This window comes from Malus domestica, chromosome 02 (genome assembly GCF_042453785.1).
Source record: "Malus domestica chromosome 02, GDT2T_hap1".
In the NCBI taxonomy this organism is placed as follows: Eukaryota; Viridiplantae; Streptophyta; class Magnoliopsida; order Rosales; family Rosaceae; genus Malus; species Malus domestica.
The window spans coordinates 36482374-36499286 of NC_091662.1; the positions used below are offsets into that span (position 1 = coordinate 36482374).

At 38.6% G+C, this 16913-nt stretch overlaps 3 protein-coding genes across 3 annotated transcripts; 1 reads left to right on the forward strand and 2 right to left on the reverse strand.

Moving 5' to 3' along the window:
* Positions 1-89: 89 nt before the first annotated feature.
* LOC103413072 (uncharacterized) lies at positions 90-5815 on the reverse strand. Its single transcript, XM_008351567.4, has 12 exons — positions 5384-5815; positions 5145-5271; positions 3890-4017; positions 3732-3801; positions 3516-3618; positions 2997-3114; positions 2738-2819; positions 2255-2316; positions 1518-1590; positions 1350-1430; positions 757-837; positions 90-530 (listed from the first exon to the last, which is right to left on the reverse strand). The coding sequence occupies exons 1-12, from the start codon at positions 5668-5670 to the stop codon at positions 366-368; spliced, it is 1377 nt and encodes a 458-aa protein (XP_008349789.2). The 5' UTR covers positions 5671-5815; the 3' UTR covers positions 90-365.
* Positions 5816-6006: 191 nt separating this feature from the next.
* LOC103413083 (protein TAB2 homolog, chloroplastic) lies at positions 6007-8772 on the forward strand. The gene is made up of 5 exons (XM_008351576.4): positions 6007-6580; positions 7072-7141; positions 7692-7863; positions 7991-8134; positions 8377-8772. Exons 1-5 carry the CDS (start codon positions 6081-6083, stop codon positions 8634-8636), a joined length of 1146 nt encoding a protein of 381 aa, XP_008349798.2. The 5' UTR covers positions 6007-6080; the 3' UTR covers positions 8637-8772.
* A 425-nt stretch (positions 8773-9197) lies between these two features.
* On the reverse strand, positions 9198-16713 carry LOC103413091 (uncharacterized). Its single transcript, XM_008351585.4, has 13 exons — positions 16384-16713; positions 15949-16303; positions 14846-15023; positions 14722-14771; positions 13999-14091; positions 13824-13912; positions 13453-13531; positions 13244-13326; positions 12726-12804; positions 11875-12616; positions 10719-10790; positions 9966-10590; positions 9198-9689 (listed from the first exon to the last, which is right to left on the reverse strand). Exons 1-13 carry the CDS (start codon positions 16413-16415, stop codon positions 9548-9550), a joined length of 2619 nt encoding a protein of 872 aa, XP_008349807.2. The 5' UTR covers positions 16416-16713; the 3' UTR covers positions 9198-9547.
* Between the last annotated feature and the right edge of the window lie 200 nt (positions 16714-16913).

Consider the following 16913-nt stretch of genomic DNA (forward strand, 5'->3'; position numbering starts at 1 on the left):
TCAACGAAGAGTCAATCGCATGTTCCACATTGTGACGAGACACAAAACAAGCATTTTATCAATCACCAAACAGAAATAACAGATCGACGTCTGAAAGTCATTGGATTTACTTACGAAATCAATGAACAAATTGCTCCAGTTAAGAGCGAGGCTCTTAGTATACAAGCAAGATATGTAGTACTCAAAACACAAATTGCTAGTCATCATCCAAAAGCGACTGCTTTACAAGATATATGCTTTTCACTATCTACGCACTGACATGTAGGATGAATGTTGTTACATGGGTCCTGGGATCAATCATGTTACATTCCAAAAATTTGACAACGGTTTCGCCGCCAGAAGTATATATCTTCAATAGACACCGGCTAAGCATATTGCAGTTCAAGTTCCCTTGATTCATACGCCGGAGGTAGCAAACTGTGTATGTTCGCGAAAGGATTGTCACTGTGTGATGGTGGCTCCCCAATAGGTTTATCCAAAACATAGTCAGGAAGTGCTACAAGCGTTTCATCAAAAAACTCTTTCATAGTCTGCAAGGTTCAAGAGCCATATCAGAAACTTAAGCAACTCAGGAACAACATAATTCCTTGGACGTAAATAAAACCATCGGAAAATAATGAATGAATATTAGGCTTTGATTGGGGATGGATTATAACTTTCAAAGTCTTGTGTTTCAGAAACCTCCCCTGAATTTAGATAATTTATTGAATCCTAAAAGTGGAACTTAATAAGTATACAAGGATAATAAAATAATACCGTGCAACGCTGGAAAGCAGCATCAGCTTTGCGTTTCCATAGACCATTCCCAGGTTCCGAATGGAAGAGACCCACCAAAGGCTGCAGTAGAACAAAATGGGGGTGATGCAATTACAACAAAGTTATTATGGTAGCAGAAAAGAGGGTGATGCAATCCCTGTTTATTCGACCCAAAAAAAAAAAGAAAAAGAAAAATATAGCCCTTAAACAAGGCAGATCGAGTCAGATAAGCAACATGTGTCAAATTACATAATATACATAATGCCCTTTTGGTATTTGTAATGTGAAATGTGAAGAGACCCATGGAACTGAATGCTAAATTGACATCAAAAGACAATCAGTTGAAAGCTGCCCAATTTTTCTTTCCTGACTTTCTTTAAAAAAATAAAATAAAATAAAATCATCTAGGAGTAAGGAAAATGTGGAAAATAATAACATAATATTGTCAGTTCAACATCTTCATGTGCGAGGGAAGAGGTTGTTGGCATATTCTATCTGTTCTATTATGACTTGTACAAGGGTATGCGTAAAACTTTCCAGATAGCACCATAATATTATGAGGATCATAGTTCGTAGTACTAACTAGTACTAACCCTTGCTACATCTCGCACAGTTGGTTTGCGTCCATATCTTCCCACAGCAGTATCTCCATACACTTGAAACTTCTCCAGTATCTAAAGGTGGAAGAAAAGATAATTATAGGCTGTAAAAATTCAATGGAAACTGAGTAGATACACCTATTTACAGTCAAGTTTGCAGACCTGACGCCGCGTTAAACCACTGCTTGGTGCTCCATAAACTACAGTATCAACATGTCCCAGAGTATGCCATGGTCTATTAAAAAATGTACAAAAGTTGTCAATCAACTTTGGAGTCACAGATTAACATTGCAATAGAAAGGAATATCAGAATTCTATATCTAAATAAAATAAGAACCTATACTAAAGTTAACACGAGTTTTAAAACCCAAAATGTTAGGGGTATTTTAATATGGTGGAGTCATTAAAGCTAGTAGTTAGTCTTCATTCAAGTCTTGATCCTTCACTTTCTAGTAAATTTCTTACTTGGCACATATGATGCGAGATGTTATGAGCTAAATAATATAGTGGAGGGAAAATGCTTTCTTATTTTGGATAAGACTCTTAGACCAGAAAAGCTCAGCATAAGAGGTTTCTTTCTTCCCACCTCCAAACACTCCATGCTCAAATTTCACAGAAATCAGCGACTCTAATTTCATTCTTTCAAGTTTTGCATCATCTACTTAATCCCTTGTTTTCACGCAAGAATTTCATTTGGTTCTTTGATAGGAAACAAAAACTATACTGACAGAGTTCTAGTTTCACTCGAAGGGCTAGAATTACATGTGGACTCAGACACAAAAATGAAACAAAAATATCAGTCATAAGATAGGGACATGAAATATGTATAACCAAATTTGAAAGTTCTTGCAGCAATTTACCAAAAGGAAAAAGAAAATCCAAATTATGACATTACATACTTATTATATGCAGCGCGTCCAACCATTACACCATGAGCTCCTGCCCTTCTTGCTGCATTGACCTAAAATTAAAGGGGGAAACAACATGAAATAAAGGTCAGTGGGAGTCAACATAAAGGTTTTGCATCAACTAAAAGACAACAAAATGAAATTTTTGACAGCTTTGTTGTATCACTATCACCATATATCCAAATCATGTTAGAAACCAGGACATATATATATGCACAAAGTTGAAACATCAAGATAAGAACAGTTAAATTTTGCAAATGTGCTGTATTGACCAATTACAATGAAGAAAGTTTCAGAACATACGATCTTCTCAACAAAAAGGAAATGACAGCAGGGACACAATACCCCAAGTTACAACTACTGTCCCAATGGATGACACAAAACTTTATAGAAAATAACGACTTGAATAAAAATGTAGCTAGAAAATGGATATCATCTGAATTACAATATAATTGTTCATATGACAAGGCTTACCTCCTCAACGGTGTTTATGCCCCCATTTATTGTAAATCTCAAGTCTGGAAAGTCACGCAAAAGGCCATAAAAGTACTCATATCTGCAACAAAGTAAAATGTGATCAATAATAAGAGGCAGTATGCTAGTTGTGAATGTGATCTACAAATATTTAGAAATTTAATCTAAGCATTTCAAAATACCAGTTCTGAGATAAGCATATCAGTAAAGTGACTAAAAAAATATAAGTTCACAAAACATGAAATACCAGAATACATACTTAAGAGGCGGAATACTTCGATTTTCAGCCGGGCTAATTCCATTGAGCAGTGCCTTCCGTGAATGTATTATGAAATGCCTAGTTGGAGATTGAGAAGAAACCTTGTAAATAAAATCACCTGAAAAGGAGAGACAGGTGCGACACAATTAAGTGAGGATGCAACTATGGAAACTAACATAGGCATGGTTATATTCCTTTCAAAGTCAGATAGACATTTGGAATTTAAGGTAAGAAAAATATGCAAAATCACCAAACTGATCAAGATTTATGCTTCCAATGATGTAGAGATTTTGAATGTCATTGTGTTTTCGGTATAACAACATAAAGCAATAAATATGGACTTTGAAAGGTATAGTCAAACACAGAAAGCAAAATTCAAGCATAACTATTTTTATTATGCAAGAAACCATGTGTCCTCAGTTCATCATTCGCTGGATTTTCCATTGTCTTTCTTTTTTACTATATTGATATTGACTTTGCTGACTATATAAACAGAAGAACCAGAAAATGGGAACTTACAGAGCTCGTTATATGAATCATGATCATCAACACCAATTCGACACTTAACGCTGACAGGTACATCTGTGTGCGCAGCAATTACTGACATAGCCTCAGCAACAAACTTTCCTTGTAAAGACCAAACGTCTTTATCAGAGCACAGTATAAAGAAAAAAAAATCTTACATGTGTGTGGCAAAGTTACAAAATAAAAATATAATGAGAAATGTTATCAAACCTTTGGATCAAGCATAAGACGAGCACCAAAGCACCCGTGCCCAGCTACTTTTGGACTTGGACATCCACAACTGGTAAACCGTAGAGGGTCAGATTAGGGGTCAGAGAAAACTTGAAAGATAAATTCAATGAACAAAAGCTTAAATAAAGAGTACAAACTTAAAATTGATCTCATCATATTTGTAAGGGTTAGCAAGCTCAGTCGCTTTGGCGAGGTTTTCCAAATTATTCCCGCCAATTTGAAGAACAATAGGATGTTGTTCTGGAGAATATTCCAAGAATCTGTCCTGATAAAAAGTCCCACTATCAGTTGTCATAATCCAAACATAAATGCACAAGAAAAATCAAGAAATAAATGAAACTGTTAATGCCAAAATTTAATAAAACATAAACATAACGGCAAAAGTAAAAATAAAAGAACAGAACTTTAATCTGCATTACAGTCTGCCATGAGGAGAAATAATACATTAACTAACATAAAGATGGATTAGAAAGGAAAGAGTGAAAAAGTATGTGCATCTTTTTGTGATATGTATAAGCTCAAGAGACAAATATCAGAAACCCCCACCGCATGAAGTTATCAATTTCAACTATACACTTTCCTCAAAAGAAATTTCAACTCAGCACATGAAAGATATTTGTCAAACTATTCCTTTTATGGGATGACTGCATCAACTCAAAACAACCATAACGGTATCTTGTGAAATCAACTTCACAATTTCCACCAAATCACTTGTTTGGTTGAGACTATTTCAAAGCTACCAGGTTCTAAAGTGACACTTAACAATTCTTTCTAGTCTTATACAAAATGAAATCCCATGGGGTTCAATGGGGTAGACTTTGGCTCATTAGAGACGTCTTTTGGGCTCAGATGTGTGGTAGAGTTAACAGGGAATGCAGACAGTTTTGGCAAACGGCTCCCTTGTCTACATTTGGGTGTATATGGAGAGAAAAAGCATCAAGCATCCTGGTACACAGAGATCTCAATTAGAGGCACTAATGTGTTCCAAATGCAGTACCAAGTTCATGTGTCTTTTATGAAGTCCATGAACACCATTTTACTATAGCATTAGAAATTCAAAATATTCAACTGACTGAAATCGGCAATCAGAAATCCCACCTTATAAAGTTATCTACTTCAACTAAACACTTTTTGTAAGAGAATGTCAACTAAACGCATGGAAGATATTTATCAAACTATCCATTATATTGGATGACTACATCAATTCAAAATATCTAGTGTAAACCAATTTCCGCCGAATTATATTCTTCGTTGACATTATTTCAAAGCTTTCGGATTCCGAAGTGACACTCAACAATTCTTTCTAATGTTATACAAAACGAAGTCCAATGTCTCAATTGAGGCTACAAAAATGCAACACTAGCAGAAAGAGTATTTATAAATATGGTTTACCAGATTATCCTTCTGGTAAACAATGGTTTCAGCAGCAAGCATCTCAGTGTAGAGCCAGGCATTCTTCGAAATAAGCCGGGCCAAAGTCCTGTAGTGATTGTCAGTCCACTCCATCATCGGGGCAACACTGCAAATTTGCAAAACCAACAAAACCCAGTTCCACAAAAACAATAAAAATCATGGGTAGCAATGCAATTTGCAAATCAATCGAAAAGCAGAGAGAGAGAGAGAGAGAGCACCTAAACAAAGGAGGAGGGTAGTGGGCGTGGTGGGGGTGGGTGGCGGGAGAAGAAACCATGGCGGCGGCGGCGGGTATGCTACCGCTGAGGAGTTGATGATTTTGAGAGGCGGAGGAGGAAGTGGAAGTGGAGGTGGTGGTGGATGCGGTGGTTGTTGAAGAAGAAGTGCCCTGAAATAGATTAAACGACAATTTGCCACGGTTTTTTGTGCGAAGAAAAACTGAATGAATAGGAGTAACTGAGGAATACGAATACGAATACGAAGAAGAAGAAGTTGGAAACTTCATTTTTTTTTTTTTTTTTTTATGGGTCTGAATTTGTAAAACTCACGTTCAGAGAGAAGCTCAGAGGCTTCTGCTGGTTGTGTTTGTTGGCTCCGTGGACTCTAGGGAGGGAGGCTGATAGCTTGATAGGGCACTTCCTGGTCGAGGGAGGGAGACGACAAAGGTCCAGTCGAAAACGAATGGTCGTTATCTATTGGGCTTGGCTTGGGGAATAATTATGGGCATGGTAAAAGTAGCCCAATTTTGCATTAGGCCCAATAATAAAGCCCACTCATACTTTGTGGGCCATCCAACTCCCTACCCGGGAGCCCACAATCATCTTCAAATATATGTGGTGGAGAAATAACCGCATTAACCGTCTTTTCTTCTTCCCGCAAACTCTATCAGTTCAGTTCCTTACTGTCACTGCTTCCATGGCGAGCTTCAGCTTCAACACCACCAGAATCAGAACCCCCACCCTTCAATACCACAAACCCATCTCCAAGTTTGTCTACCGGGCAAAACCTATCAAAATCCCATCTCCTCTCTCCACCAATCCCTCAAAATCCCGGCCAAAACTCCGCTGTTTCCGTCCCAATTCCGTCTCGGAAAGCTCGGTTTCCACGACACAAGAAGCAGAGGAGGAGGAATTCGATGAAGTGGACGACGACCCGACGATGGAGCTGAGCTACCTCGACCCGGAAACCGACCCGGAGAGCATTTCGGAGTGGGAGCTGGACTTCTGCTCCAGGCCGATTTTGGATATCAGAGGGAAGAAGGTGTGGGAGCTGGTGGTTTGTGACGAATCGCTGTCTCTGCAGTTTACGAAATATTTTCCGAACAATGTTATCAACAGCATTACTTTGAAGGATGCTATTGTGTCCATTAGTGACGAATTAGGTGTCCCTCTGCCGGATAAAATCCGCTACTTCAGGTAAATTTCTCCTAGTTGTAATCAGAACCGTTCATTTTCTTAATCTTCATTTAAAGATCATCTCTGCAAGTTAAACCAAACAAAGTTTAGTCATTTATATGTGTCGAACAAATTGAAAACTACGTTAATCACAAATGGGTGAGGTGCGCTCATGGGTTGTTACAACACAGTAACAATAGCTTAATTTCACCATTTTTTATCGGAATCAGCACATTTGGATCACATGTAAGGTGATTTACGCTTGTAAAACTCCAATTTACCCTCACATTGTCACTCGTACGCGAAAGATTTCGAAAAAAATGATGAAATATAGTCATTGTTCTTTAATTGTAACAATTAGTAAACAAGAGGGTTAAAGTAGCAGAACTTCGCCGTTTATTTTGCGCATAATGTGTGCTTCTGTGGATTGTGCATGCTTGGGAAAGCATGTCAGCTGGGATTTGGTAATGGTTCCACTTTTATGATTGGTTTTGTTCACTTGGATTATGTAGGTCACAGATGCAGACAATTATCACAAAAGCATGTAACGAGCTCGGTATAAAGCCTATTCCCAGTAAACGGGTAAGCATGTTTTTCTTGTCAATTCTCTAATTTTCGGAACATATACAGATTGAGGAAGCATTTTTTTCAACCACAACTGATTACGAAGACGTTTTTACTAATCAAGTAACTTAAGAAAGTTAAGCTAATAGCCTACAGAATTTAGAGGGCCGCCACAGAAGTACGTTGGTGTTAGATTAGACTAGTGGTAATATTTACCTGCACTAAACACTCTCGCTCAGCTCTCTTAAGGAAGCATTTCTATGGTCTCGCTTCCTTTCTCCATCGCTTGTTGACATGGATTTTAATTTCCCCTTAAGTGAACAGCACAACAAGATGTTTTCACCAAACCAAGTAGTCGCTTTTTAAGATTTCTTTCAGACGAGCATTTCATTCGTTCTCCCTTTTTTTGAGCATATGTAACATTGAATTATGGCGATACTGCCGCAGAGATGCAGAAGTTACACGTCCTTGAAACACTATCACCAGTTAGTAATGAAGCTTTTCTTTTGGTTTCCGGTAGAACTGCTTTCTCTGTCTGGTTTTTGTCTTAGAACATTGCTTTTTTCAGTGCCTATCGCTGCTTTTGTGGTTGGAAGAACGCTATGAGACAGTATACACACGCCATCCTGGTTTCCAGAAAGGATCTAAGCCGCTCCTTGCATTGGATAACCCCTTCCCAATGGAACTTCCGGAAAATCTTGTTGGCGAGAAATGGGCCTTTGTTCAGTTGCCCTTTTCAGGTAAAGGACTAGCTAATGGTGACATTTCAACAAATATAACAAGTCACATTCTCTGACCTGCCTTATTCATCCAGTATTTCTTCTAAACATTTCATGTGCCCTTACTAATTCTAATTCCTGGTTTCAGCTGTTCAAGAGGAAATCTCATCCTTAGACACGAACCTCGTGTTTGGCGCAAGTCTAGATTTGGATTTGTTGGGGATTGAAATTGATGAGAAGACTTTGATTCCAGGATTGGCAGTTGCATCTTCACGTGCAAAACCGCTCGCAGGTGTTTATTCTCTCGACTATCATCTTCTTTTTTCTTATGCATATTTATTTGCATATATCCATACGCAGATGTACTCTATACAGATAGCGTGACATGTTATGTCATTAGATTGTTAAATAAGAACCGTTGGTCTGAGTAAATTGACAAATATAACAGCATCCTAATTCCTATTGCGTCGTGTACAGTTTTGTTACGTTCATCTAACCAGATTCTTGATCACATCTTGCTATATGCTGGTGCAGCTTGGATGAATGGGTTGGAAGTTTGCTCAATTGAAGTCGATTTGTCACGAGCTCGCTTGCTTCTTTCCGTTGGAATCTCTGGCCGATATATTTACGCCACCTACAACAAGACTCCTGAAACAACAAGTGAAGCTGAAGCTTGGGAAGCAGCAAAGAAGGATTGCGGAGGCTTGCACTTCCTTGCAATCCAGGGGGACTTGGACGGGGATGATTGTGTCGGATTTTGGCTTCTACTAGACTTGCCACCTCCACCTGTATAGTTCAATCGGTCGAAAAGGTTTTCGAAAGAAATAACTCTTACACATTAGTTTCTCAGTTATATTACTTCATATTTGAGAAGTGATTGCAAAAACTGCTTCGGAACGGAGTTTCTTATCGAGGGTTTTTAACTTTTAACGAGTTTTATGAATGGCCGAAAGGGGAAATTAATCTCGCTATCCGGCAAAGTTGGTTGCAGGGTTCAAGGTCTCTCATGCAAACTAGGGCTCGGGATGCCCGAGTTCTAGTACCGGGTCTGTCATCCTGGGTTCGGGATTACAGACCCAAAGTCATCCACTTGGACATTTACAACTTGTATGGCCTCTCCTCCGAAAGAGCTATACCATCATCACCACCACTCTTCCAGGTTCCACCAAAATCGACTCCCACTCAGGCGTAGCCAGCAATGAGGCACCACAATCTGCACGAACAGTGACTCAAAGGACGGGATGCTTTCTAATTGACGGACAAATTTCAGCCAACAAACTAACGCCGGAAGCATTCATTTCACCACTGTATTCAATTCCATCAACCTTCAAAGATGGTAAACGCATCCGGCCCGATACGAAAACAACTTTCATTCCTATCCTGTCTGTTACAGCGAATTCTGAAATATCAAAGTTCAAGTCGGAGTATCCAAATACATTTCGAGAAAGGTAGCTTAGCTGTCTATAGAACCAAAAAAAAAAAAAGAACAAAAGAAAACCTGCTTTCCTCGGAATTTACCCTACCTGACCAGAACTAATTCTTCAAGGGCAACGAAACTAAACAGCCCTGCACATACAAGCCACCGGATATACTACAACATGTTATCTCTTCCGCCCTTTTAGAGGCAAACGATTTCCATTCCATCTTAATGTGGAAGGAAGTCTCCAGATGAGATTGATCATCACCACCGACAAGTTGTACGTCCTCATGTTCTTGACCCTTTCTGCTTTTGAGATACAAATCGAACCCCTTGCTTCCCCAGTTCCAGAGATTTGACTTTGCCGTCATCTAGAGTAACAGATAACGTTGACGTGCCTTCGATAACTTCGCTAACCACTCCCTTATGCCTGTACAAAAAGAGGGGAAAAGGAAAGAAATCAGCACAAATGAACACACCAAAAGTTCCCTTAAAGTAACACTTGATACTGACAACCACGTCTTCATGGAAAATAATCATTTAACAGAAAACATGAACAACAACCCCTTCATGGCTAAATTGTTGGCATTACAATTTTACAACTCAAGACATCCTTTTATATGTTAGTATGGACTGTAATATTTTGTTTTATCTAATAGGGTCCTATGAGACTCAGTAATACACTATACAGAAACAACAAACTCACCATGAATTGTCAGATAGCTGCTGAACTTCAACTCGCTTTCCGATTGCATCTCTGCCCAATTTTTTCAATATCCAATTAACATCAATCTCATCCATTACATTATGAACTGATTGTGGCTTGGAATCATTCTCACTAAATGATGTCTTCTCCCCAAACGACGATGGTCTCTTTCTTTTTGACCGTTGGCCCTTGACGCAACTTTTTTCTTCCTCAAGATAAGAACTCTGATTTTCAGTATTAGGTTTCTTGAGCTTAAACTTCAGCGAAGTTGGTTTGGTATCTTTTGACGAAGAATGTGACACGGATGTTTGAGCATATGCATCATTGGTTTCAGTACGTATGTTAGACCTGCTATGTGAATGCTTCCGAGAATACACCCTGTCATTTCTTAAAGTCGGGACTTCACCTACAGGCACAGCTGCAGTCATGCCTCCTTCAATGCCTTTTCCAAAAGAAACAGGTGTCTGCTCAGGTTGAATGGCTTCATATCCATCAGCCTTATCCCCTCTTTCAAATTTGGGGTTCTGATCTGAAGCTCCTGACCTAACTTTTCCCAACTTTATAAAATTTCCTTCTCTCCCAGAAACCTTTGGAACTTTCAGTGGGCCAGAATAATCGCTTTTATCTGCAAATTATAGAACATAACAAAGATTTCAATGACACAACATAAGAAAACATGAAGTTTTGACCGAATTAATAAAGTGAAAAAAGATCAAACTTTTCCACGATTCTAATGGTTTGCAATCCTTGTACCTTTAGCATTAGCAGAACCATCATGTCTATCCACCATAACAGTTGCTCTCTGCTGGCTGGCATCTTCACCGCCTGCCCATGAATAGAAACACGAGTCATATATCTACATATACATACAATATAAACACACACACACAATATATACATACATACATACATACATATATATATATATATAGAGAGAGAGAGAGAGAGAGAAAGAGAGAGCATTATCTTAGATCTTCCCTCTTACTGGTAACTAGATATATAAGTAACTACACATAGAACAATGTAAAAGTAACAGAATACCACATCATCACTACCGATTTGTTTATCAACTCATTTGATTCTTCTTCATTATTCAGGAAGTTTTTACTTCCCTATTTCTATTTATTAATTAAAGTTACCTGGCTACATCCACCATAAAGCAGCTACTTCTATTATTGGTTTTTGGCCCTCAAAACTAGAAACGATGGTTCTGGCCCTTCAAGCGATATTTTAAAGAATATTGCAGTTCGGAAGAGAATACTGTTTGTTGGGACCTTTTAAAAGCTAAAACACTTCAGAAAAGAAAAACCCTGTATGTCTGACATACATTTTTGTCAATGTCAGCATAAATGTAGGCAGATTTTCAGGTGTACAAGAAGGAAACCAAGGTTTACACCCCAATGTCCACCATTTCAGCAACACATTGCCAGGATATTAACAAGGCAGATGGATCTACCTTCCACTCCTACATCATTATTTGTGGCTTAAACCCCCAAATTGACAACCCACACGACCTTTCTGGACACTGAATGAGAGATTGTAAAGAGGGCAGCAATGGGCAGATTTGATGAATGCTGGTTTTAGGTGGTTGTAAGAACATTCATTGGTATTCCTCTCGAACTCAAGCTAGAGTTGAGCAAAAAGCAGTAATCTGTTATTACCTAATGTTCAATGATGGTACCATAATGTAAGCTTCGAATCACGTATCACAATAATGTGATGCTGTGTATATCGAAAAAAGTTTGAGTTATATGTAAACTTACAATTTCAAAGAACTTTATCTAAACATGTATAAGTGAGATACTCATCCTCTTCAATAAACTAGACTGATTTTTAACTTATTTTCTAATGACAATGCTAAAAGCAAGAAATAGAATAAGCCAAGTACCACGTCATATAAAAGACATACCAATGCCAGTCACCAAATCTTGTTCTCTTTGACACGTTGAAGCATCAGATGTTGGAGACTTGGTCAAATTTATCTTCCGTGCACCAAAATTTATCACTAACTTCTTCCCTTTAATAGGTTTTGACTTGCCAGCATGCTTTCCAGTATCCTCTCCACTATCCAGAGCATGAGACTTACTCTTGATACGAACGGCTTTGGATATTCTATCTTCATCACTTGCCATCACCTCATCAACAAACTTGTGCTTCAAAACACCTGGCTCATTGACAGAGCAAATCTCTTCGGTGTGGCTAATACTTCCAGCTATTGGAGAAGAATATAAGTCAAGTTCTGCATTTTTGTATGGTCGCACCTCATCATTCTTGTCATAGCCCAAGCTAGATCCGAAAGACTGAGGATCATCGTGTCCTCCAAACCTCTGAATCACTTCAGTTTTACCAACGAAGAACTCCTGATATTCCTTTTTCTTAGCAGACACTTTATTTGAAGATTTTTTTCCACTGTCCTTGGTCTTTTTTGGTGACTTATCAACTAACCCTTTGAGAGATAATTTCAACGGACGCCCATACTCATTCTTTAATAATTGAGGGCCATTTTCTTCATCATCGGAATAGGGTGAAATAGAAAATATTTCTTCTTGAGTTGGCAATCCTGCAGCAGCCCTCAAGCTAAAAATTAAATCTTGCTCAGCTTTGTCTTTTCTCCTCCAAAGCTCTACCACAGCATCCTCATTATTCTTGACCTGTAAAAGAAATTCAAAGTAAGAAGTAAATCAAAGTTGAAAATTAAGATAAACAAAATGCAAGTAAAAGGGAGGGGAAAGCACAGATTACTATCTTATTTGAGCAAACCTTGTAGCATTCACCACGGCATGTAGCACATTTGTACTGGAGATTTCCATCTAATTGATACAGCTGATATCTCTCGTCACTGAAAAAGTAAAGAATCCCTTTAATGGAAATAAGCAATCCCATATGGAAATGAAAATAACAATTCACCAATTATAAAGTAAAAGATTCAGTTGCATCATTTAGAATATATCAATAAAAGGGAGGTAGATTTACGACGAAGAATTCACTATATATGGAGAGAGGCTCATTGAACTGCTAGACAAACAGCCCAGACCATAAGGGCTAACTAAACACATTTGAGAGAGTAAAACCCCGGTGGTGGAAATAGAAGTGTTTCCTCTAGATGTGTTCCATTAGTCTTTGCTAAATTACTAGGTCTATTGGGGAGACGTTTTATCACAAAACATTGGTGCCCAAAGTTCCATGGTACAAAGCTACTCCCTTTGGGACCAAGAAAAAGTAAAGGCAGGCCGCAGGATAATACAGCAAAATTATAATGGGTCTATAAAAGTATGAACCTGATTCCATCACAATGGCAGTGCACCCAGCGCTGGCAAATATCACAGCAAACCATTGGTGTTGATTCCGAATCTCTATAAACCTACAAAATAGGATCACAAACCCATCTTTATTTGTGTGCAAATATCGCAACTAGATAGTATGAATATCGGGATTATATAAGGCAGGCATCATCATATATAACAAAAATCAAGCAATAGATTAATACCTTCAAGCACACAGGACAATAGTTCCCCTTCACAAATAATCTTCCACATGCATCACAGCAAGTGTATCCCAGAAACCATCTGTCAATGTAACAAGAAAGGAGTGAGTCCACCAGTACATGCTAAAGTAAAAGTACAAAGTAAAAAAGGGTTTAAACTCCGTACAGAAGTATAAAAGGGTTTAAAGAGATCTATAATAGGGTGCTGGTAATCCAAATTATCAGAAGGACAACCTCAAATTCTAACATGGTGCCTAACAAAATTTTTATGATACTACAATGTTTCAAATTGCACAAATAAAATAACAATCATCTGATCACCTCCGTTGAAAGAAGAAAATAAACCCACAGTTTACAATATTCATAATAAATACCTCACACTTAAACCATTTCCCGGGACTTTAGACCCACAGCTGTGACACTGTGTATGTTTCGGGCACACATAAGGTCCAGGAGAAACATTCTGCAACATGAATAAACAAAAGTAAGCATATTTTCCACATTTTGTAGCCCAGTATACAACTCAGGACTAATCAGTACACACCCTACCTTGTGTGAAGGATGTTGGCAGTAACAATGGTAAGCACCATCACACCTTTTGCAGAACATAAGTTTGTTTGGATCTCCTGTTCTTCGGCATACCTGAAGAAAGAAACAAAATGATACAGTCAACTGCACTTAGTATGAACAACTTTCCACCATTAATGACCACATTACATTACATCATACAGCCAAAAACCCTATAGACAATTCCTAGTCCTTATAAAAGTTATATGGTGTCAATAATAAGTGCAAGTATCCTTTTGCAAGCTAATTTTATGTCTTTTTACCATGAGCTATTATACAGCCTGTAGCTGCAAAATATTCTTATTTTTCTCTTTATTCGCATCAAGTTTCCTGTACAGATCTTACAATTCAATTTGCTCCTTCTCTAGACAAATATAATACATGCAAGTTCTATATGCCATTTAATACTTGCACGCTTGATGATTTCTGCTAGATTCAAGATAAGAGAGGAAATGTCAAGATCCAAAAGAATTTCAAACTATTTTAGACATAACAGCAGAATACTAGAAAACATGATCGACCAGACCAAAAGAATGAAAAGGAGAGAAAACATGATTGGGAGTGCATTAGAGAACAGAAACATTAAAAAAATTGCAGAGCAAAAAATAGGGACCATTTAAATTCTTTTGAAGGAAATGGAGGATTTGGACTTTCAAGCATGAATAAAAACAAGTCAACATATGAATATTGCAAATCACCCATTACCTCACAAATTCGGCACAAGGGGCATGTCCATGAACTCCAGTCAAATAGATCTACAAAGAAGTCCAATTAATTCTCACATGCAAAATCCGTAGCCCCGGGAGAAAAAAGGGAAGACCTGACTCACCTCTGTGTTGAGACCAAACTTTTACGCAGTTCCTGTGGTACTTCTTGCCACAGGTTTTGCATGGAAGCATCCTTCTTGCTCTCTCACTTCCTTCATTTTCACCACAAAAGCATATCCGGCACATAACATTCACATTGGACTGAGCCTGCTCTTCACCCACAACGCCTCTTGAGGTGTCCTGTCAAACGCAAAAGGAACTGATATTTTCCAGTGCAACAAATACAGGAAGAACCAAAATAGATAAACGGAAAAATAACAAGCAGATTTCAACACCCCAAACAACACCAAATGTATTACAATTGCAAACATATGTCAATAATATTTGACGTTCAGCAAAAACGCAAAGTCATAATGGGAAATCACGTGTCCCAAGAAAAGAAAACATAAAAAATGGTGCACGTTATCGAAGCCATGGGCTGTTCAAAGTACTATAATGGAACATTCTATTAGGTCGCTAAATATGAAGTCTTTTCTGTTCACACGACAGTAACGGTTATGCCACGAGAAGACAAACTCTCCTTTGTGTGCAATCATAGGGTTCTTTCCATCTGTTCCTACAAACATTCCCCAATTGAAAGGCTTTTGCTTTATCTCTCTTAATTTATTATCGGTCAGTCCTACTGTTTTTCAAACATTAAATGCCCTCTGTAAAACCTCAAGAATCCACCTATTTTCTTCTAACAGATTTTGTTCCAAAACTGTCTTTGAATCAAAATATATCCGTATCTTCGTATCAATGCTGTTAAACTTTGCAAATATAGAGGAATATAAAAATACAATAATAAACAGAAACTACAATTTAGGGAAACTCCCAATTATTACATATTCATTCAAATCATCTTATTCCCGGACACGGCAAAGCGGAAGCTTTAACTCGGGAGCAACCTCAGAATGTCAGTGTCAATCAGAATTAACCGAAAACTTATCAGCATTAAGCAATCTCCAATTCGGTTTACAACTAAATACTCACTCTATCACATAACACGCATTCAGATACAAACACAAATACAATAAGAGCCCCAAAAATTAGCTCCAAATCACACCACACTTGACACTTGAAACAATTCGAACAATAAAAAGGCAGTCAATTTCAAAAACCTCACCGACAAATAACCAGACTCGAATCGCCGAGCAAAGTCCTCAGCCGCGACCATATCCGCAGCAGCCTTGCGCTGGAGAGCAGCCCGCTTGGCCTGAGAGGAAGCGGCGGCGGCGGACTCATCCTCAACAACGGCGGCGGCAACATCTCCGACGACCGAAGGCATAACCGGCTGGGGAGGCGGCGGCAGGACCTTCGGAACCGCGACCTGGACCGTTTTTCCATCGTCGCGGGCCCTAATTCCGGAGGGATCGATGAGAAAGTCGTGAAGCCGCAGCACGTCTTCGAGGAAAGAGGCCTTGGCATTCCCGGTGGCGAGGGCTGGCGGAAACCCAAGAGCACAGTCGCAGATCCGCCGGCTTCACCAAAACAAAGAGAGAAGTTTTAGTGAGAGAGAGAGAGAGAGAGAAATAGGTTTTAGAGAGAGAGAGAGTTGTACCATGTAATTGGGCAGGCGACATGAAATGCCATATTGCGGTGAGGAGAAGGATTTAGATTCGAAAAAAATGATGGGTTTTAGGGATCGCCCTCCTTCCCTCCCTCTCCCTCCCACCCAAAATTTTTACTTGGAAAATTAAAATTAAAATTGTTTTATAAAAATTAAATAAAATTTAGGAATTATAAATTTAAGGTGGGTAGCTGTTACTGTGTGTGGGTAATACGATGAGTCGAGGACGAAGATTGTCGAGCGAGCGCGAGAGGAGAGAGAGAGAGAGAGAGGAGAGAGAGGGGAAGGGCTTATGATTTTTTTTGTTTGTGGATTTTTTGTGTGTTGACCTTTTAATTTTGGGTTTATATGGTAATAATTGGGGCGTTGGGCCTCGTGCGTGTGGACTTGTCTTCGCTTTCATATGTTTTATTGGAAGCAGATACAATGTCTTCTCGTTCCCTTCTATTTATGTGACCACAGTAAAATTACGTTAATATTTTATATTAATTTTTTTATAAAGATAATAAGATAAAAAGTAA

Excerpts from the sequence above, each read along its gene's own strand:
- LOC103413072 (XM_008351567.4), bottom strand. The coding sequence starts at position 5,670 with ATGAAGTTTCCAACTTCTTCTTCTTCGTATTCGTATTCGTATTCCTCA. Across the intron at positions 2,820-2,996 it reads CGAAGTATTCCGCCTCTTAA|ATATGAGTACTTTTATGGCC; the intron begins GTATGTATTCTG and ends ACTTTGTTGCAG. Across the intron at positions 838-1,349 it reads CTGTGCGAGATGTAGCAAGG|CCTTTGGTGGGTCTCTTCCA; the intron begins GTTAGTACTAGT and ends GTTCTACTGCAG.
- LOC103413083 (XM_008351576.4), top strand. The coding sequence starts at position 6,081 with ATGGCGAGCTTCAGCTTCAACACCACCAGAATCAGAACCCCCACCCTT. Across the intron at positions 7,142-7,691 it reads AGCCTATTCCCAGTAAACGG|TGCCTATCGCTGCTTTTGTG; the intron begins GTAAGCATGTTT and ends TGCTTTTTTCAG. Across the intron at positions 7,864-7,990 it reads TGTTCAGTTGCCCTTTTCAG|CTGTTCAAGAGGAAATCTCA; the intron begins GTAAAGGACTAG and ends TCCTGGTTTCAG.
- LOC103413091 (XM_008351585.4), bottom strand. The coding sequence starts at position 16,415 with ATGGCATTTCATGTCGCCTGCCCAATTACATG. Across the intron at positions 15,024-15,948 it reads TCGAGTCTGGTTATTTGTCG|GACACCTCAAGAGGCGTTGT; the intron begins GTGAGGTTTTTG and ends TGCGTTTGACAG. Across the intron at positions 14,092-14,721 it reads CCTTGTGCCGAATTTGTGAG|GTATGCCGAAGAACAGGAGA; the intron begins GTAATGGGTGAT and ends TTCTTTCTTCAG.